Below are 22,422 nucleotides of genomic sequence, written 5' to 3'. Positions count from 1 at the left end.
TACCCAGTCGTGCCCTGGCCCCTGCCCGGTGATGGCACAAGGCCGCCGGCTGTCCTCCTCAACAGTCCGTGCCCCTTGTCACGATCCCCTGCGACCGGGGTCCAGCTCCTACCAGGCCCAGACCAACGTCTGCTACCTAGAAGTTCTAAGGAGCCCAGCTCCTGACCTCCTCTCTCTCTCCTCCAACACTACACTCTCCTGTGACCTCTCCTCTTGAGAGTCACTGCTCAACTGACTGTCTCCTGACACTCCTGACCCTCCTTTAACCAACCCCCCAAGTGGGCGACCCTATTACACTCAGGCCGTCCACTGGTGTGTCTGGTGGGTGTGGTGCAGAGTGTTCCTAGGATTTTGATTAGCTGTTCTTGGCAACCCCAAAGGTTAGGGACCCGTAACCAAGGAGGAGGTGGATATTGCACAGAAGGGCAGATTGAACAATACCCTGTGACGACCTGATAGGCCAGGGCGTCACAATTACATCACAGACACGGGTGATGGGGGCTGGTGTACGCGTCCATTGGCCAACTCACTATTTATATGCAGACATCACTGATCGCTGCTGTTTAACCATTTAATTGCCACTGTCAGAGCTAAACATTAGCCGTTGAAGAGATATACCGGCTGTGTAATGCATCTGGCATCTGCTGGGTATGGTACAAGCTCAGCTCCTGGGCCCCACTCCCTACAGGATGCATATTTAGGCCACACATCAATAAGGGGTTAAAAGACTGGTTATGATCAAGAGACAAATCACTCACCGTGAAGAACGTGAGTTCTGGATCTCTGAGTCACACGTCCTCGTCTGCTTAGTGCAAAGGTTGTGCACAGCATAGACAGACATGCTCGGGTGCTCGATGAGCAGGTTCTCCAATGGGCTAGTCTCCACCTCCGTAGTGGCCAACCCTCCAGCAGTAAAGCAGGGTGGTGGAGTAACAAACCAACTCTCCTCCAAAGGACAAGGATCAAAGTGGACATAAGAGTCAATCATATCTTCAAGCTGTTCAAAGGCACCTGGTGCAAAAGTCAAGACGGGTTCTTCATTTGGGCGGTCGATTTCTTCAAAGGAAGAGGCTTCTTCTGGTGTTTTAGTGCAGTTATTAACTTTAGTGGAGAAGAAACAAGAAAAAACAGAAATCACATTAGAATATTAAATTATAGATTCAATTCCAAAAGCTATTTGAGGAGGATTAACTTATTCCAGTCCAGTTAAAATTTTCCATCAATTTGGGATTTTTTTTTTCACCTAGTGTTGTAGTTTTGAATGACAACTCATTTTACCATATGATGTATTAAAAAAAAATAGCAAGGGGGGGGGGGGGGGGGGGAGAAAAAAAAATAAAAAATTTAATACCACCACAGTTTTATTTTTATATACAGCACTCATCCTTTGGGATCGGGAGGAATTAAAAAAAGTCACAATTCTTCAAATAACAAAAAAAAAGTAAAAATACAAAAATAATAAGTTCTCACAAAACTAACTTGACTCTTTGATTCTTTAAAAATTACTGATCTCCACAGGCTGAGCTTCATAGGATCACCAAGATAGAGACCGAGGCCTACCCCAAGTCACCAGTCTTAAAAGCAAAGCATTGGTGCCTCGTTATGTCCTGAGGAAGAAGAGTGGGGACTGGGATTTACAGGCGCAGGCTGCATTACACAGCTGACATCGACCACCAACGGTGGCGGGGTGGGCACTGTGTAGCACCCCTGAAGCCATCAGGAAGATACAAATTCTGCATCCTCACCAAGATGCAGGGCCTACCCCCTAGGACCCCGGAATACCAGTGCCAGTCACAAACAAACACTTCACAAAATCCCAGTTTTTCCTCAACCATCCCCCATAAAATGGTACAGAGCTAGGGTCGGACCAATGGATGGCCGACTAGAAGTGGAGCCAGTCCAGTCGACTAGTTGACCAGGTGGGAGGGGCAGACAGTAGAAGAAAGTGTCGAGGAGTGAAGGTGGACGAGAAGAGACGGACTGACTTTGAGTGAGCAGTAACCTGGTGCCCAGGAGAGTAGTTGCCGGTGGAGTACTCCCGGAACTACTCACTAACGGGGTACAGGACCCTAGGACAGGCTGAAGCTCCAGGCAGGCCTGTTAACACCTGCACAGCGAGGGGACCATCAAGGACCTCACTTTTATCTGAGACTCAGTAGGTAGAACCAGGGACAGGACCAGAGACTCCAACCCCACAGGGTTCACGCTACAGTCATACGGACTGCAGTGGAAAACCACCGGACTGGGACCCCCAGTTGCTCTACGCCATGGGGACCCACCAACCAGAGACAGGTGCAGGGGAAGACTACAAGATTACTAAACTGGTACTGGGACTAAGGGGACCTGAAGGTGAAACCAGCCATCCTTGGGTGACCAGTTACCACCAGAAAAAGTGAGTAAAAGACCAGTTGCACTGAACCCCTTGGGTGTCGGAAGAAGGTAGTCCACACATCATTTCACCTACCCTCTGGGGTCCGGCCCTGCTTGCGGAGGACCCAACATCCAGGCTGCCAGTAACACTAGCCCCAGTAGTGGACATTGTGCAGCAGCGGCTCCATCCACATAGCCGCAACCCGCAAGTGGCGTCAAGTGTGAACACTGTTCCATACCCCTGTAAATATTTCCCCCTTTACAAAAAGCGCACAGGGCATGGAACAGAGCAATGGCCACCAAAGTGACATTCCCCAGATATACACCACCTGGGACAGAGTACCCCATAACCCTGGGCGACACACTTTGCACTAGACACACAGGATGTACTGGTAAGTCGTACGTCAGGGTTTAAAAGGCATCTGGCAGCAGTTTTGACCACTCTAAAATGCAGAAAGTGCAAGAGGTCTACTGGGCATTGGCAAACTGTACAGTGGCTGCAACGTTTTGCACCGATTGTTCCCCAATCAATGGCGAATGTGCTTACCTGGGAAGCCCTCTTTTTCCCAAGTGTTGTCAATAACATTGATCGAAGAATGTGAGAGCCTAAACGGCCTGGATCCATTATCTACGATCTTGGCCATTGCCCCATAGTGTCAGCTGCCACTCGTTACTGATGGTGTGGGCTCAGTTCTTTAGCCCAAACAGCATATTCTACCACACAGATCACTTACCAATGTGATGGTGGAACGGCATCCATCCTGGATCACTGTACTCCCCCACACAACATCCTTACCTATAAAGTCTACCACAATCCATTCGTCGTCATCTTTCTCAGTGAGTTCTGGCTCCTGGTGCCGGACGCTGCGGACGTCTCCTATAAACATGCTGTTCAGCTTCTGAAACATTATAAGAATATAGCAGGGTCTCCTCCTGCCAGTCCTTCACAGGGCACAGTGGTGGCTCAGGGATAGCAAGGTGGCACAGGCAGTGATAAAGTGCATACAGTCCTGGCACAGAGGGGCACCCGAAAGGTCTCAGGGTTGTACAAAACCTGGAAGACAAAAGTGGTACAAATAGAAATTAAATCTTTAAAAAAAAAAAAAAAAAAAAAAAAAAAAAAATATAAATAAAAATGTATTCTCCACATATTTTACAAAACTTACTCAAGATTCCAGACAATCTCAATCGGCTTTTCATACATGTAAAGGGAAGGTCTCATTTATTAACAATTTTCATTAGATTTAAGTCCACAGTAGAGGCCATATTGGAAACACATATGGCCACCTTTCGTACGGAGTCCGGCAAGGAGTGAGCGCTTTATGGCAGCTGAAATGAATGAGACAAATGACCTAAGTCCTAGATCATTCCAGTATCCAGAAGTACAGTCGCTTCTATAGAGCCCAGGGGGCAACAAGAATACTTGGCCTTATCTGTGTATGTAAAGTTATGCTACTAAGGCCGATTCAAGGGGTTGATCAGTAGTAAAATATATCCTTTTTTTAAGGCATAGATTGATAAACATAAAAAAAGAGACAGTCACCTAACTACACCGTTATGGACACAGAGCCGCGTCATTGTTGTGCAATGGCTCCAGAAGCAGTATCCGTCCCGTTAAGTCAGGCATTCGGGCAGGTAGTTAATAGTGCATGTCTCTGAAGAAGCGCTCTTCTAGTCACCAGAGCACTGTAGCCAGTTATGGCCGCAGCAATACTGTGACTTCCCAAACGTGGCAGACACCACTTTCAGAGCCAGTGCCGACCTCTGCAGCCTCCTGTGCTGGAACCATGGCGGAGCTGGTAGGCAAATATATGTCTCCATTTTTTACTCATTCTAAGATTATCTATCCATCTGTACCGCCCCGGGGCTCGGCCGGCTGCCGAGCCGCTTGGATCCGTGCTCGTCGGTGGGTGGCTCGAGCTCTCCACGGACCCGGGCGTCACGTCGCTCTGAAAGGGAGTTTGGCGCTGCACGTAGGGACTTTGGTGGGGAGGTCCACGGCCGGAGACGCGGTGGTCTGTAGGGTATTTTAATATGGGGAGATAAGGTATGCACACCAGTGACTATGGAAGGGGAATACATGGAATAGCAGAAACTGCTGTGTGAATACTGACATGAAAAATTCAATAGCTATTTGTAAGAATGAAATGTGAAAAATGGAACCTGCATTACTGCCATGAATATATGAATAAAGAGAAATTTAGCTACTGAATTGATCAATGCAGAAGAGCCCCAACACTACGCCAAAGTATTTCTCTACGTTGGGGTCCCTAGCTTGTGTGTGTCCTCTCATGCAGTTAAAAAACTTACCGTGTATGGGACGCTGAGACCCAGGCTATATATACGATGTGGATTGGCAATAGGTGTGTGTGGGGAGGGTTCACAAACGAAAAACTACTAACATTAAGGAATAACGTTTGGAACTCCATTCTATGTCTGAACTGGGTGCAAAAAACCTAAAAAACATCACTATGGGGAGATAAGGTATGCACACCAGTGACTATGGAAGGGGAATACATGGAATAGCAGAAACTGCTGTGTGAATACTGACATGAAAAATTCAATAGCTATTTGTAAGAATGAAATGTGAAAAATGGAACCTGCATTACTGCCATGAATATATGAATAAAGAGAAATTTAGCTACTGAATTGATCAATGCAGAAGAGCCCCAACACTACGCCAAAGTATTTCTCTACGTTGGGGTCCCTAGCTTGTGTGTGTCCTCTCATGCAGTTTTTTGCACCCAGTTCAGACATAGAATGGAGTTCCAAACGTTATTCCTTAATGTTAGTAGTTTTTCGTTTGTGATCCCTCCCCACACACACCTATTGCCAATCCACATCGTATATATAGCCTGGGTCTCAGCGTCCCATACACGGTAAGTTTTTTAACTGCATGAGAGGACACACACAAGCTAGGGACCCCAACGTAGAGAAATACTTTGGCGTAGTGTTGGGGCTCTTCTGCATTGATCAATTCAGTAGCTAAATTTCTCTTTATTCATATATTCATGGCAGTAATGCAGGTTCCATTTTTCACATTTCATTCTTACAAATAGCTATTGAATTTTTCATGTCAGTATTCACACAGCAGTTTCTGCTATTCCATGTATTCCCCTTCCATAGTCACTGGTGTGCATACCTTATCTCCCCATAGTGATGTTTTTTAGGTTTTTTGCACCCAGTTCAGACATAGAATGGAGTTCCAAACGTTATTCCTTAATGTAGGGTATTTTAAGTTCGTGACGTCACCCACGGGTTGTGGTGACTGGATGGACACCACCGCTGCCGTTGACTAGGCTCCTGGGGACGGTGTTGCGCAGCTTGGTGTTGACCCCCTCCGTGGGTAGGGGGATGGGGGGGGAGGGATGATGGTCCCTGGGGCCCGAGGGATGGTGTTGGGGTGTCGGTGCGGTGCGCAGCCCGAAAGCACTGTTGTACTCACTATGAGAAAATACGCTGGAGTCTCTGGTAAACCAAACAAGATGGTGAACGGTGCCCGCAGCCGGCTGCAGTTTCCCCTTAACAGGTTGGTGGTTTCTGCCTTTCTTCTGCACCTCTCGTGTGAAAGTTATGACTCTTATGCCTAAGCAACGGTAGTCCGCTCCCCGACTTGCTGTGTGTCGGGAGAGCCCTGTTTGCCTGTCCAGTCCTCAGTTGATTTGACTTAGCCTAGTTGTTTCTGGGCTTCGTACTGGGTCTGAGTACCCCTCCTGGTGCTTGGGTTTCCAATTGGTTCCCCGGTTCGGTACCGGCGGGCCACCACCTGTCCCCGGTCCCTACGGTTCCACCGGCTGTAATCCCAGCTCCTGCAGGCGGCCACCACCGTCTGCCTCTTTGCCAGAGGTGACTGGGCTCCAACACAGACACCTGGTGTAGACTTTGGCAGGCCTGAGCACAGCTCTGCCCTTGAACTTGACTCCACTTCACTCCACTGTTAAGACTAAACTCTAACTCACTGTTTTCCCGCCTCCAGGCCTGTGAACTCCTCGGTGGGTGGAACCAACCGCCTGGCTCCGCCCCCTGGTGTGAACATCAAACCCGGAGGGTGGTGACAAAGGTTTGTAGTTTGGCTGCCGTCACCTTACTAAGGGGGAGGGGTGTGTGTGCATGGGACTACCTGGGACGACCTGACTAGTCCAGGGCGTCACACACACACACACACACACACACACACAAATACATATGTACATATGTTACACGATTGGACAACCCCTTCAAACAACCTCTGATCAGCAAGTTGATCAGTGTTAGTTATGGCTATCTCAATAGAGATCTTGTTTTAGCACATAAATTGTGCCGATAACGCACAGAAATGTAATACGTTTTTAGGCCTGTTCTCACGATCAGCATTAATAGCATTTCCAATGCTGCATTGTACAGTACAAGCACAGTGGATGGGATTTAGAGATATCCCACGCCCACTATGCTTCTTAACGCAGGGATTTAGAGTTGCAGCATGTCAATTTCTTGCAGAGACGCAAGTGTTTTGAGGGGGAAAATGAAGAGAAAAATATGCTGCACACCAAATCCTGATCGTGGGAACGAAACGCTGTGTGTTCTCCTGCAGAGGTCAGTAGCATCTCCGCAAGAGAAAGTACGCTGCGTCTATAATGCCAGGAAGCCGGATCCTGGGCACTCACCCGAAAACATTGTTATTGCAGCAAACAAAAATTTAATTATGGCCAAATTTCCTCTAACATATGTATCCAAACACTCAAGCTATAATTGGAGTGCACAATGGAGAACTAGCTCATGGTAGTGATCGGTTAGCTTTCTCCAGACCATTGGGACTGCAAAATGTCTTTTCCCATTCAGCTATTCCATAAGATGTGATGTACATATATCACAGCATATGTCCGGTCTAACTCTTGCCCGGATCAGCTATTCTGCAGCAAAAATTCAGGGTGCAGATTTTTCCTAACCATGGAAGTGAAGTTTCCCGTTTTGTGATGCAAAAATCACTTTTCAACTTATAAACCAGAAATGATCTGAAACAAGCCAAATGTCTAATAGAGGAAGAATTTAGAAAGCAAAGTGATATAGTTTTAAGAATTATACTTGTGGCATAGGAGCTCCAATGGCAGGTTCCAGAGTAAGGCTATGTGCGCACGTCGCGTAAATACATGCAGTTACGCTGCGCTTTGTAGCGCAGCGTAACTGCATGCGTCCTGTGTCCCCTGCTCTGTCTATGGGAGGAGCTGCAGGCAGAGCGCATGGAATCGGCTTTTTTTTTTTTCACTACGGACATTTCTGCAGCGATTTAAAGCGCACATGTGCTCTTCAGATCGCTGCAGAAATTTCTGCAGTGACTGTACGCAACGTGCACACATAGCCTAAGGCTGCTTTCACACCTCCGGTTTTAGCAGAGCCGGCCAATCCGGCTCTAAAACCTATGCAACGGATGCGGCAACAAAACCGCATCCTTTGCATAAGTTTTTTTACATGCTGCCCGTCCGGTTTTTGCCGCTTGCGGCAGGCTACTGAGCATGCGCAGTGGAAAAAAAACCCACATGCGGCGGACGGATGCGTTTTTTTCTGCATCGCACCGCATCCGGCGTCCATAGGCATGCATTGGAAAAAGCGCCGCATTGGCCGGATGCGGCTTTTTTTTTGCCGGACAAAAAAAAAAAAAAAGTGCCACGCAACGTTCCATCCGGCCGCCGCATAGGCTAAATATGCTGCATGCGGCAAAAAACGGACCGAATGCAAGGCCATGCGGCACAATCCAGCACTAATGAAAGTCTTTACGGAAAAAAAACGCAACCGGCGGCAAAAAAACCCCAAAAAACGGTTGCGTTTTTTCTGCAAAGAGCCGGATTGTGCCGCTCAGCTAATACCGGATGTGTGAAAGCAGCCTTACAGAGATGAAGCAATTCTGATGGCTCAATATACTTGTGATGATTCAATCGCTCCCTAAAGTTGCATCAAACACGGTCATAAATAAGCAGCACTAATGATTGCTATTGTTAATAATGTCATTGTGTTTAAAGAAGGAAAAAAAAACAAAAAGGAAAATAAGCCTTTAAAGAAAAAAAAAATAACCCTGGATTTTGACTAATTAGAGCCAATTATCAAATGTTAAGATCCCAAGAGGCCCTTTAATGTGGAATGTTGAAAACGATGTTGCGTCAAATGAGCCCTGCAGCCAATCAGCGGCGCGTCACTCACTTCCATCAGATGGAATGGACAAAAAAAAAAAAAAAAAAAAGTATGGGAGGCGTGAGCGGGTCTCTAGCTTCCTCCAAATATTAGTTACATCCGATTGAGAAGAGTGAAGCAGCGGCTGACTGTCTGCAGGGCTCATGTGACAACGTCAGGAGAGGCCCAGGAGAACAGGCACCAAAACCCCTGGAATAGAACCAGGAACGAATATAGCTACTATTATGGGCGGCACGGTGGCTCAGTGGTTAGCATTGCAATCATGCAGCGCTGGGTTCAAATCCCACCAAGGACACCATCTGCAAGGAGTTTGTATGTTCTCCCCATGTTTGCGTGGGTTTCCTCCGGGTTCTCCGGTTTCCTGCCACACTCCAAAAACATACAGCTAGGGACCTTAGATTGTGAGCCCCAATGGGGACAGTGTTGCCATTGTATGTAAAGCGCTGTGGAATCAATAGTGCTACATAAATTAATAAATATATTATATTATTAGTTTACATGGTGGAAAATAAGGTGCTTGATAAGAGGTTGTCAGAGAAATGGACAAACCCTTTAAGTACAACCATTTCTATGCCTGAACTCATTTTGGCTATAGACCAGTGTAATCAAAAACACATTCAAACAAACATTTGTTACCAATTATCAACCTGTGTAAAGAGGCCTTTAGTTCCCTCCTTACTCAAGTCTGGAATAGTACAAGAGTGGTCATTAACAAGGGGTTGTCTCAAGTTTGGACCATGATCAGGGGAAAATCTTCTTAATTCCATGGTGTCCGACTTATGAGACCTCCACCAAACCCAAGAATGGGGCTCTGGAGAGCATCATGTGAATGGAGCGGTGATCACGGGCACATCCGCTGCATTCTTAATGGGATCGCCGATGCCGCTTTTGGAGGGTCTTCAGTCTTGCCATGACTGGATGGAGCAGATGTGCACAATTGACCGCAGCTTTATTCACAGAGCCCCCGCTTCTAGAGATCGGTGGGGAACTGAGAAAAAAAAAAGGAAGCTGTCCTCTGAAGGATCGGGGGTCAACTCCCAAACACAAGACAGTCCTCAAATAGTAACGAGATTATTCATTCGGTCCCAGTCTAAACAGCAAAGTTGACAAATAAGAACAATGAGTATTGTAATATTTCAAGACGTTTTTTGGACAGCTAGTCATGCAAAAACCAAGAAGCTGTAATTATGATAAAGCAGCTCATAAATAATATTTCATTCTCTGAAAATATACCCCCTGTACAAAGGTGGCGTCAACTTCGGTAAAAGTAAATTCTGAGTTTCGTTAGTCTAGAGGGGTTTATGGAGACTTTTTTTGGGCACGGATATGCCATCAAACCACAATAAAAGCCATTGTCACTGCTGGAGAAAAAGTGGAGCAGTGTTGAACTTGCCAGGTGTGACTAGTCAGCCAAAATTTACTCCAAAATATCCTAACATCCAAAGTTTTTGAGGTCTCACCAACCTCTATGGTCAATAATTCATGACTAGTTATGATCGAATCCAAACTGTCAAGTTCGGCGTCCATAGCAAACAGCAGGTGTTCGGGTCCCAGACCTGACACAGACTTCTCAAAGAAGTCTAATGTTAAAGTTCGGGCACCCAGATGAACACCCGAAAAAACAAAAAAAACAAAACAAAAAGGGTTACAGCTGGAGAATATACTTTGAGCCTCCCACGTGGCTGTAATACTACTTCTGGGTTCACTCATCAGTCCTCATACATATTCACGGCTTTCTCAGCCAATCAGAGCCGCTGGTGGGCGAACGGTTGCTTGGAATCACAGATGTTGTCTGCATGCTTATAGTGGAGTGTAAAATAAATAAATTAAAAAAAAAATGGCATTGGATCCCCTTTATAGTAATACCAGCACAGATAAAGACACAGCTACAGGCTGCCACCCCCAACCAACAGACGCTGTTAGAGAAGGGGGGGGGGGGGCATTCAACCGGCAGCCAATCAGAGCAGAAAGTAGACGGGGAAAGCAGTGAACATGAGGACTGATAAGCGGACCCTGAAGTAGCGGTATAGCCACACGGGAGGCTCGCTAAGTATATTCTCCTCCTTTAACCCTTTTATGTTAAAAGGTAACAATGGCGTCCCCACCGGACCCGAACATCTGCAGGTTGGCTCCTCTCTATTCAGGACTATAATGGTAAGAAAGGTCAGGAAGGATCTGGTGCTCGGAACTCCCATAAAAGCGAAACGAGAGCATCCGCCACCACTTCTCCATTCCAGGCGCTGCCTGAGTCTCAAGATTTGTGGACACAGCGACATCATACATCTCAGAGTAACCGGTCAAGGCGTTTGATTAAACCCTATATCAGTTTCCAGATGTCCCATTGCTCTAATCTAGACGGAGCCTCATACCTTTCACAGCAGATTGTTCTGTATCCAGTGCAAAATATCTCCTGTGAGCCAAATATATGACACTGGATAGTTTTATACAAAATTTAAAAGAAAGCCATTAGAAAACGAGCCACGCTTAAAAAAGGGAATCTCTCAGAATGTTTTTTTGCCATTTAATCTCACAGCAGAAAGCCTGAGGTGTCACTTTGTCAGCAGCTTGCTATAGTTTGAGTACAGTGTTTTATCAGCAGGAGATAATCACTGCAAGACTAGTTGCCACATGCCATCAGGGGTATGGGAGGTGTTATGCACAGCTCAGCATTCATAGCACTGCTACATCTACAGCAGAGGAACAGCATCAAGCAGTCCAGCAAATGACACCTCCCTAGAATTAAGTTTGCTGTCCCTACATTATGCTGCTCTCAGATTCCATAGCAAAAACCTGGTGACAGATTAATTCAATCCCTTAATGACATCCACCATACGTGTACGTTGCCTAGGGAGTTGCAGTCCCGAAAACCTGGTGGTACGATCACTCCTGCTCAAGTGCCGCACCAGCGAGATCAGCTACGTATAGTGGACACCCTGCTGTAACACGCACGATCAGTGCTAGGACTGATCGCAGGCATTTCATCCCTCCGATGTCTGTCACTGGTGACAGTGACACTGATAAGCTTGTAGAGGAGGCTCCCTCTCTGCTCAGATCAGCACAATGCAATTGCAATAGTGTCCTGCCAAGAGTGTTCATGGTGACCCTGGCCTGAAAAATAGTTACTGGGTCATTCAGTTAAGGGGGGGCCTGATATGGGTCATACAGCAGTACCTGACATGCTTCCTCCCTGTGTGCCAGTCATTGATCGGATTCCCCACAATCACAATGTTAAAGGCATCGCAGAGCCGTAGGTCAGAAGGGGAGGAAGGGAAGGGGAAAAAAAAAAATATATTATAAACTTTTTGGTGATAATTAGAAGTGGTATCTGTGGAGAAAACCAGGCACTGCTCATCACCGGCCCAATACAATCCCAACAGTGAAACATGGTGGTGGCAGAATCATGCTATGGGGGTGCTTTTCAGCTGCAGGGACAGGACAACTGGTTGCAATTGAAGGAAAGATGAATGCGGCCAAGTACAGAGATATCCTGGAAGAAAACCTCTTCCAGAGTGCTATGGACCTCAGACTTGGTCGAAGGTTCACCTTCCAATAAGACAATAACCCTTAGCACACTGCTAAAATAACAAAGGAGTGGCTTCAGAACAACTCTCTGACCATTCTTGACTGCCCCAGCCAGAGCCCTGACCTAAACCCAATTGGGCATCTATCAAGAGACCTGAAAATGGCTGTCCATCAACATTCACCATCCAATCTGACAGAACTGGAGAGGATCTGCAAGGAAGACTGGCAGAGGATCCCCAAATCCAGGTGTGAAAAACTTGTTGCATCATTCCCAAGACGACTCATCGCAGTATTCGCTCAAAAGGTGCTTCTACTCAATACTGAGCAAAGGGTCTGAATACTTATGACCATGTGATATTTCAGTTTTTCTTGTTTAATATATTTGCAAAAATTTGTACATTTGTTTTTTTTTTTCTGTCAAGATGAGGTGCAGAGTGTACATTATTGAGAAAAAAGAAAAAAAGAAAACAAAAATTTTCATTGTACACAATTCAGTGAATCGCTCGAGGGTTAAAAATGCTCACTTATCCGATAGATTAATTCCTTGAGGTGTAGCTTCTAAAAATGGGGTCCCTTGTGGGGGTTTCTGCAGTTTTGACATGTCAGGGCCACTTAAATCTGATTGGCTAGAATAGATTGCAAACCCTAAATTGCAATCCTTTCGATCCGAGCCCTGCTGTGCACCCAAACAATAATTTTCCCCACCACATTTTTACTGTTACCCTTTTGAATAAAATAAAAATTAAAATTATTAATAATAATTTGAGACTAAAGCAACATTTTTTTTGTGGGAAAATGTGATTTTTAAATTTCACAGCTCAATGTTACAAAATTCTGTGAAGCACAAATATACAGTGCTGGCCAAAAGTATTGGCACCCCTGCAATTCTGTCACATAATACTCAATTTCTTCTTGAAAATGATTGCAATCACCAATTCTTTGGTATTATTATTTTCATTTAATGGTCTTCAATGAAAAAAAAAAATTGTCCTAAAGCCAAATTGAATATAATTCCACCCCAAACATAAAAAAGGGGGTGGACAAAAGTATTGGCATTGTTTGAAAAATCATGTGATGCTTCTCTAATTTGTGTAATTAACAGCACCTGTAACTTACCTGTGGCACCTAACAGGTGTTGGCAGGGCCGTATTTGCCACTAGGCACCCGTGGTCCCGTGCCTAGGGCGGCACGTTGCGGGGGGCGGCACTTTCTGGCAGCAAAAAAAAAAAAAAAAAAAAAAAAAATATATATTATATATATATATATATATATATATATATATATATATATATATATATATATATATATATATATATATATATATATATATATATATATATATATATATATATACACACATCGTAATTTTTTTTTTTTTTTTTTTACATCCCCGCCCCCCGTCCCTCCCTCCGTTACACTCGGCAGTGTTCCGGGGGGGGGGGGGGGGGGGGGGGGGGGGGGGGGGGGGGGGGGGGGAGGGTTGGGAGGGAGGAGAGGCGCACTTCTGCTGTCTATTTAAATACATGGCGGGCGCCAGGCATAGTGAGCTGACTAACCCCGGAAGTTCCATGGCCTGCACTTCCGGGGTCAGAGGCGCGCGGGCGCGACAATCAGCTCACTGATCCTGCAGATGACACACGCCGCGGAGGAGGACGCGTCTGCAGCTGGAGCAAGCCAGAAGAGGAGCCAGCCAGAGCAGGGCGGCGAGCACAGGAGCAGGTAAGGCAGAGCCTAGAATGTATGGGCACCTTACAGGTTAGTTGATGATCGTTGCAAATTGCGATGCCTCTTTTTGTCCACTGTAATCATGCAAGGGGAGGCTGGGGGGAGAGAGGCTGAGGCTGGGGGAGGCTGGGAAGAGAGGGAGGCTGGGAAGAGAGAGAGGCTGGGGTGAGGCTGGGAAGAGAGAGAGGCTGGGGTGAGGCTGGGAAGAGAGAGAGGCTGGGGGGAGGCTGGGAAGAGAGAGAGGCTGGGGGGAGGCTGGGAAGAGAGAGAGGCTGGGGGGAGGCTGGGAAGAGAGAGAGGCTGGGGGGAGGCTGGGAAGAGAGAGAGAGAGAGAGAGAGGCTGAGGCTGGGAAGAGAGAGGCTGGGAAGAGAGAGGCTGAGGGGAGGCTGGGAAGAGAGAGAGAGGCTGAGGCTGGAAAGAGAGAGAGAGGCTGAGGCTGGGGGGAGGCTGGGAAGAGAGAGAGGCTAAGGCTGGGGGGAGGCTGGGAAGAGAAAGAGGCTGGGGGGAGTCTGGGAAGAGAGAGAGAGGCTGAGGCTGGGAAGACAGAGAGGCTGAGGCTGGGGGGAGGCTGGGAAGAGAGGCTGAGGCTGGGGGGAGAGAGGCTGAGGCTGGGGGGGGAGGCTGGGGGGATAGAGGCGAAGGCTGGGGGGAGAGAGAGGCTGGGGGGAGAGAGAGGCTGAGGCTGGGGGGAGAGAGAGGCTGAAGCTGGGGGGGAGGCTGGGAGAAGAGAGGCTGATTCTGGGGGAGTCTGGGAGGGGGAGGCTGATGCGGAGGGAGGCTGATGCGGAGGGAGGCTGGGAGGGGGAGGGGGGGGCTTGGAGGAGGGAAGCTGATGCTGAGGGAGACTTGGAGGAGGGAGGCTGAGGGAGGAGGGAGGCTGAGGCTGGGAGGAGGGAGGCTGAGGCTGGGGGAGGCTGGGAGGAGGGAGGCTGAGGCTGGGGAGTCTGGGAGGAGGGAGGCTGAGGCTGCGGGAGGGAGGCTGAAGCTGGGGGAGGCTGGGAGGAGGGAGGCTGAGGCTGGGGGAGGCTGATGCTGGGGGAGGCTGGGAGGAAAGAGGCTGATGCTGGAGGAGGCTCATGCTGGGGGAGGCTGGGAGGAGAGAGGCTGATGCTGGGGGAGGCTGGGGGAGAGAGGCTGAAGCTGGGGGAGGCTGGGGGGAGAGAGGCTGAAGCTGGGGGAGGCTGGGGGGAGAGAGGCTGATGCTGGGGGAGGCTGGGGGGAGAGAGGCTGATGCTGGGGGAGGCTGGGGGGAGAGAGGCTGATGCTGGGGGAGGCTGGGGGGAGAGAGGCTGATGCTGGGGGAGGCTGGGGGGAGAGAGGCTGATGCTGGGGGAGAGGCTGCTGGTGAAGGCGGGGGAGAGCGGCTGCTGCTGGGGGAATGGGAGAGAGGGGCCAATGCTAGAGACAGAGGACAAGGGTTGAGGGATAGAGCAATGACAATATCGATGGGGGGGGGGGGGGGGAGTGTAAGGACTCAGAATAAGAGGGGGGCAGCATTGGGAGCTCATTATGGAGAAGGGGCAGCATGTGTGGGCTCAGTATGGAGTGGAACAATGTAGGGGGAGTCAATATCAAGAGTGGGGTAGTGTGTGTGTGTGTGTCTCAGCATAAGCGTTAGTGTGGTGGTCTTAGGATGAATGGGGCAGCATGGAGGTGTCATTATGGAAAAGAGGAAGGCAGTATTAGGAGCTCATGGAGAGGGGCAGCATGCACGGGACACTGAGGAGGGGGCAGCATGCATGGGACACTGTGAGGAGGGGGCAGCATGCATGGGACACTGTGAGGAGGGGGCAGCATGCATGGGACACTGTGAGGAGGGGGCAGCATGCATGGGACACTGTGAGGAGGGGGCAGCATGCATGGGACACTGTCAGGAGGGGGCAGCATGCATGGGACACTGTCAGGAGGGGGCAGCATGCATGGGACACTGTCAGGAGGGGGCAGCATGCATGGGACACTGTGAAGAGGGGGCAGCATGCATGGGACACTGTGAAGAGGGGGCAGCATGCATGGGACACTGAGGAGGGGGCAGCATGCATGGGACACTGTCAGGAGGGGGCAGCATGCATGGGACACTGTCAGGAGGGGGCAGCATGCATGGGACACTGTCAGGAGGGGGCAGCATGCATGGGACACTGTCAGGAGGGGGCAGCATGCATGGGACACTGTCAGGAGGGGGCAGCATGCATGGGACACTGTCAGGAGGGGGCAGCATGCATGGGACACTGTCAGGAGGGGGCAGCATGCATGGGACACTGTCAGGAGGGGGCAGCATGCATGGGACACTGTGTGGAGGGGGCAGCATGCATGGGACACTGTGGAGGGGGCAGCATGCATGGGACACTGTGGAGGGGGCAGCATGCATGGGACACTGTGGAGGGGGCAGCATGCATGGGACACTGTGAGGAGGGGGCAGCATGCATGGGACACTGAGGAGGGGGCAGCATGCATGGGACACTGAGGAGGGGGCAGCATGCATGGGACACTGAGGAGGGGGCAGCATGCATGGGACACTGAGGAGGGGGCAGCATGCATGGGACACTGAGGAGGGGGCAGCATGCATGGGACACTGAGGAGGGGGCAGCATGCATGGGACACTGAGGAGGGGGCAGCATGCATGGGACATTGTGAGGAGGGGGCAGCATGCATGGGACACTGAGGAGGGGGCAGCATGCATGGGACACTGAGGAGGGGGCAGCATGCATGGGACACTGTGAGGAGGGGGCAGCATGCATGGGACACTGAGGAGGGGGCAGCATGCATGGGACACTGAGGAGGGGGCAGCATGCATGGGACACTGTGAGGAGGGGGCAGCATGCATGGGACACTGTGGAGGGGGCAGCATGCATGGGACACTGAGGAGGGGGCAGCATGCATGGGACACTGTGAGGAGGGGGCAGCATGCATGGGACACTGTGAGGAGGGGCAGCATGCATGGGACACTGTGAGGAGGGGCAGCATGCATGGGACACTGTGAGGAGGGGCAGCATGCATGGGACACTGTGAGGAGGGGGCAGCATGATGTGAGGACAATGTGCAGATCATATTTCGAGGAAGGTGTGGCGGATATAATTTATAAGGGAGGGCAGTGTGTAGTTTATTAGGGGCAGTGTGACAGTCACAGTATATAAGTGGGGACTGTGTGGTGGGAATATTTTATACTCATGCTATGTTTTGATGTGCCTGTGGTGATCCCCATTAGGGGGGGGGGGGGGTTAGTGCCCTTCGTTTCTCATTGATACTTTTTCAAGTGTTTTACAGAGTAGATCTGCCTTAAACAGAGGTCGTGTGCGAAAACTCAGTTTTACGTTGTCAATAAGGGGCGCGACCACTTAAAGTGCCTAGGGCAGCACGAAGGCAAAATACAGCCCTGGGTGTTGGCAATAACTAAATCACACTTGCAGCAGTTGACATGGATTAAAGTTGACTCAGCCTCTGTCCTGTGTCCTTGTGTGTACCACATTGAGCATGGAGAAAAGAAAGAAGACCAAAGAACTGTCTGAGGACTCGAGAATCCAAATTGTGAGAAGCATGAGCAATCTCAAGGCTACAAGTCCATCTCCAAAGAACTGAAAGTTCCTGTGTCTACGGTGCAGTGTCATCAAGAAGTGTAAAGCCCATGGCACTGTGGCTAAGCTCCCTAGATGTGGAAGGAAAAGAAAAATTGATGAGAGATTTCAATGCAAGATTGTGCGGATGGTGGATAAGGAACCTCGACTAACATCCAAACAAGTTCAAGCTGCCCTGCAGTCCGAGGGTACAACAGTGTCAACCTGTACTATCCGTCGGCATCTGAATGAAAAGGGACTGTATGGTAGGATACCCAGGAAGACCCCACTTCTTACCCCGAGACATAAAAAAGCCAGGCTGGAGTTTGCCAAAACTTACCTGAGAAAGCCTAAAACGTTTTGGAAGAATGTTCTCTGGTCAGATGAGACAAAAGTAGAGCTTTTTGGGAAAAGCCATCAACATAGCGTTTACAGGAAAAAAAAAAAAAAGGAGGCATTCAAAGAGAAGAACACGGCCCCCACAGTCAAACATGGTGGAGGTTCCCTGATGTTTTGGGGTTGCTTTGCTGCCTCTGGCACTGGACTGCTTGACCGTGTGCATGGCATTATGAAAACTGAAGACTACCAACAAATTTTGCAGCATAATGTAGGGCCCAGTGTGAGAAAGCTGGGTCTCCCTCAGAGGTCATGGGTCTTCCAGCAGGACAATGACCCAAAACACACTTCAAAAAGCACTAGAAAATGGTTTGAGAGAAAGCACTGGAGACTACTAAAGTGGCCAGCAATGAGTCCAGACCTGAACCCCATAGAACACCTGTGGAGAGATCTCACAATGGCAGTTTGGAGAAGGCACCCTTCAAATCTCAGGGACCTGGAGCGGTTTACAAAGAAGAATGGTCTAAAATTCCTGCAGAGCATTGTAAGAAACTCATTGATGGTTACCGGAAGCGGTTGTTCGCAGTTATTTTGACTAAAGGTTGTGCAACCAAGTATTAGGCTAAGGGTGCCAATACTTTTGTCTGGCCCATTTTTGGAGTTTTGTGTGAAATGATCAATTATTTGATTTTTGTTTCATTCTCTTTTGTGTTTTTTCATTGCAAACAAAATAAAATGAAGATAATACCAAAGAATTTGTGATTGCAATCATTTTCAGGAAGAAACCGAGTATTATCTGACAGAATTGCAGGGGTGCCAATACTTTTGGCCAGCACTGTAGATGTTTTTTTTCTAGACCACCTCAAGGAAAATAAGTTATTAGAGGGAGGGGGGGGGGGGTGTTTTCATTGTTTAGGCACATCAGGGGGTTCTTTTTTTTCCTTCCACATTGCTTTGATTCCTGTGAAGCACCTACAGGGTTAATAAACTTATTGGATATTGTTTCTTTTTTGAGCACTGTGAAGGGTGCAGTTTTTAGAATGGTGTCGCTTTTGGGTATTTTCTGTCACATAGGCTCCTCAAATTCACTTCAAATGTGATGTGATGCCAAAAAAATATAAAAATAAAAGTAAAATAAAATTTAATCTAGTCAACACACACACACACACATTATGTGTATATTTATGTGTGTATATACACACACACACATTAATATACATGTAAATATATTTACATATATGTATATTAATGTATGTGTATATATGTGTACACACATATATATATATCTCTATATCCATACACACACATATACATATATATAAATAATTTTACACACACACACACACACACACACGGTTCGGTAAACTTTGTTGGAAAAAAAATAAATAAGTAAATAAATAACTAGCTGAAACTTTTTAATACAGTAGTTTCAAAACTTGCTGATGTGAGTTGCTCATGTAATTTTAATTAACCATTTTGTGTACCAGAACGCTCTGGTTTAGAGACATAAAAATAAGTTGGAAGTTTGAAAAATTGCAACATTTTATAAATAGTCACTACATTTTATTATATATATATATATATTTTTTTTTTCTTTTTTTTTTTCTTTTCACAAATTAATGCAAAAAATATTGTCCCAAGTTTACCACTGAAATGAAATACAATATGAAAAAAATAAATCAATAAAATAAATCTCAGAATCAATCACCGGGATCCGTTGAAGCGTTCCAGTGTTATTACCCTATAAAGTGACACTAGTCAGAATGGAAATAAATGGCCTCCTCAGGAAGGTGAAAACTTTTTTTTTTTTTTTTACACTTTTAACACTAATCTTGCAATTTTCACACTGGCCACTGGGGCTCTTGTAGACTTGTACATTGCTCCTTGTAAGGCTACTTTCACACCTCCGGTTTTAGCAGAGCCGGCTAATCCGGCTCTAAAACCTATGCAACGGATGCGGCGACAATACCGCATCCTTTGCATAAGTTTTTGACATGCGACCCGTCCGGTTTTTGCCGCTTGCAGCACGCTACTGAGCATGCGCAGTGGAAACAAAAACACATGCGGCTGCCGGATGCGGTGTTTGCCGCAGGACGCCGCATGCGGCGTCCATAGGCATGCATTGCAAATTGCGCCGCGATGCAATTTTTTTTGCCGGACAAAAAAACGTGCCAGGCAACATTCCATCCGGCCGCCGCATCGGCTAAATCTGCCGCATGCAGCAAAAACCGGACCGAACACAAGCCCATGCGGCACAATCCGGCACTAATGAAACTCTGCAAAAAAAACGCAACCGGCGGAAAAAAAAAAAAAAATAAAACCGGTTGCGTTTTTTTTTGCAAAGCGCCGGATTGTGCCGCACAGGAAAAACCTGATGTGTGGAAGCAGCCTAAGCTACCAGGAGACCGATTCTGTCCAGGGTCTACAGAAGCACATAAGGGCACCATATGATATTTTGTAAGCTGTGAACATCAAGTTACATTAACAGCTAATAAACTTTCTCAGGACTTTTGGAATAAAAATGATTCATGGGATAAATGATAATAAACTCCTTTAAAAAGGAAAAATGTATCGGCCGCCCGGACTGGATAAGCGAAGTATGGAAACAATAGTGTTCATGCTTCACGAGTGCAGAACATTCAGCGCATGCACCATGTAAGGTCCCCCAAGACCCCATCGACGCAGTGTAAGGCAGTGTCCTTTGTGAGTACACAAGACTTGTGTGCATCATCACCCCCTCCCCCTGGATATCATGTGCCACATTATTATTTCTATAGGTTCCTATGCTCCTATATATTGTCATGTCAGGGTCTTCTGATTTTCCAGCTGAAAGACAACGCTCGTATATGGAGCCTTGGGTCCGATTCCTATTCCAGTCTCTGGGTAAAAAGTCTACATTCACAGACTGGAAGAAGAACGTGGGAGAGGATTTGGATATATTAGAAGCAGAACTAATTATACAACAATTAGAGTGAATTTACATAAAGCCCAGACCAGGAGGGGGTCCGAGCAGAAACGGGAGCGGAATTGGCCTCATTGTCATCTACAGTAGCCAAAACAAAGCAGTAAGGCTACATCAAATCTGCTTAAGAAAGATCAGGGACTGGGCCAAACTAAGACCTTGGATGAAGCACAACTACAGTATACCTGCAGAAATCCGCAAGAGACTACAGTGCCCAGGACTGAGCAAATATCAGGCTTCTCCTATATCATTAGCTTCAAATCATGTAGGGGGCTTTATACAGCCGACACCTGTCACATCAATAGGAGCTGAGCTGCAGTACCGAGAACGGCCACTTCAGTGTGGGGCGCTGTGTTGTACGGGCTCCATACATACAGCTGATCAGAGTAGTGTGTTGGACCACCAGATTACAATACTAATGAGCCATCCTGGGCTACTGATGTTCTGTCCAAGTGGTGGATAACTACTATATTAGTGGGGGGTGGGGAGGATTCATGTCTCTTGACAAGCCTGATGAGAGCGCAATCCTATGGGGTCTTTGCTGTAAAATATGCAGTGTTATTTACTACTATAGGACCTGCACCATAAAGAGGGGAGGAAGCCTTAAAGGGGTATTCCCATGTCCAATATGTAGTACGTGTAATATTACCAAACGTCTTCAATTAGAAATATAGTATAGTTCTCCTGATATAGCCATGTCTCTTACCTAATGTGCAGGGCATTGCAGTACCTTAGGTCAGTTGCTCGTGGTTGTAACCATGGATACCTAAGGTCCTGCAATGCTCTGAACATTAAGTGACAGTGAATCAGAAGAACTATACTACATTTCTAATTGGAGGAATTTGCTAATAATAAATAATACTACACATTAGGATAGGATCTTGGAGATGGGAATACCCCTTTGCAGAAAGTTCCCTTTTTAAAATCACAAAATCTGATGTTGTGCATTACCCACATGGGGAAGACTCCGCACAATTGCCAGAACACATTGCAGAATATATGAGAATACCAAGTGGAATTCCTTCCATTATAATGTACATTCTCTGTCAATTCCATAAGACTCAGCAGCTGTGGGAAGAACACAGCAGTAGATTTTGTCATTTCTACCCCTAAAGAGCATTTTGGGAGTTCTTCTAAAGGGCTGAAAAAAATCCCTTTAAATAAATGCAGTAAAATAAAAAAAATAAATAAATAAAATATAGCAAGGTCATCAGTTATAAGAAAAGCTGTGACTTCTAGGACACCTTGTTCCCTTACAATGCAAAATAATAGAGACCTGAACAATTACTAAGCAGAAGGATTAAATTGGCCGTGGAGATCGCCCTCCTGCTCTGGCAACTGCTGCCTCACATGCAAGAAGGATGCCAGCTAAATAGTTAACCATTTGACGGCAGCTACATACAGAAGAAAGCAACAGGTTAAAGGCAATCTGTCAGTAGGTTTTGCTCTTCATCTGAGAGAAGCATGATGTAGACAAAGAAATCCTGAATCCAATGATGTATCACTTAGGTTAGTGGGTGCAGAGGTTCTGACAGTTTTTAGATTTAGCAATGCAGCAGAGCTGAGAAAGCTGCCCCCGCCCAACCTAGGCTCTGTATGTACAAGGTCTATCGACAGTGAGCGACCACCATTCACAACAGGGGGTGTGCCAGACTAGCTGACCTAGTCTAGCAATGATAATCTCCTGAAGATTAAACACATTGCATGTTAACAGCACAAAGTGTGATAAAAGACAGGAAAGGGAAAGGAAAAGGAAAAGGAAAAGGAAAAAGAAGAAAGGAAGTGACTGAGGAAAG

The 22,422-nt window shown here is 47.2% G+C and overlaps 1 protein-coding gene across 1 annotated transcript in view; it reads right to left on the bottom strand.

Moving 5' to 3' along the window:
• The window catches only part of TP53INP1 (tumor protein p53 inducible nuclear protein 1), a 48,327-nt gene that overhangs the window by 4,131 nt on the left and 21,774 nt on the right, over positions 1 to 22,422 (bottom strand). The window contains exons 2-3 of the mRNA XM_075316227.1: positions 3,167 to 3,424; positions 759 to 1,101 (exon numbers count right to left, since the gene is read on the bottom strand). Coding sequence (XP_075172342.1) covers positions 759 to 1,101; positions 3,167 to 3,278 — 455 coding nt within the window. The 5' untranslated portion in view covers positions 3,279 to 3,424. The remainder of the gene's footprint in view (positions 1 to 758; positions 1,102 to 3,166; positions 3,425 to 22,422) is intronic.

This window comes from Anomaloglossus baeobatrachus, chromosome 6 (assembly GCF_048569485.1).
Source record: "Anomaloglossus baeobatrachus isolate aAnoBae1 chromosome 6, aAnoBae1.hap1, whole genome shotgun sequence".
NCBI classification, from domain to species: domain Eukaryota; kingdom Metazoa; phylum Chordata; class Amphibia; order Anura; family Aromobatidae; genus Anomaloglossus; species Anomaloglossus baeobatrachus.
The sequence above is the reverse complement of the archived record's forward strand: the minus strand, read 5'-3'. Positions and strand labels throughout refer to the sequence as shown.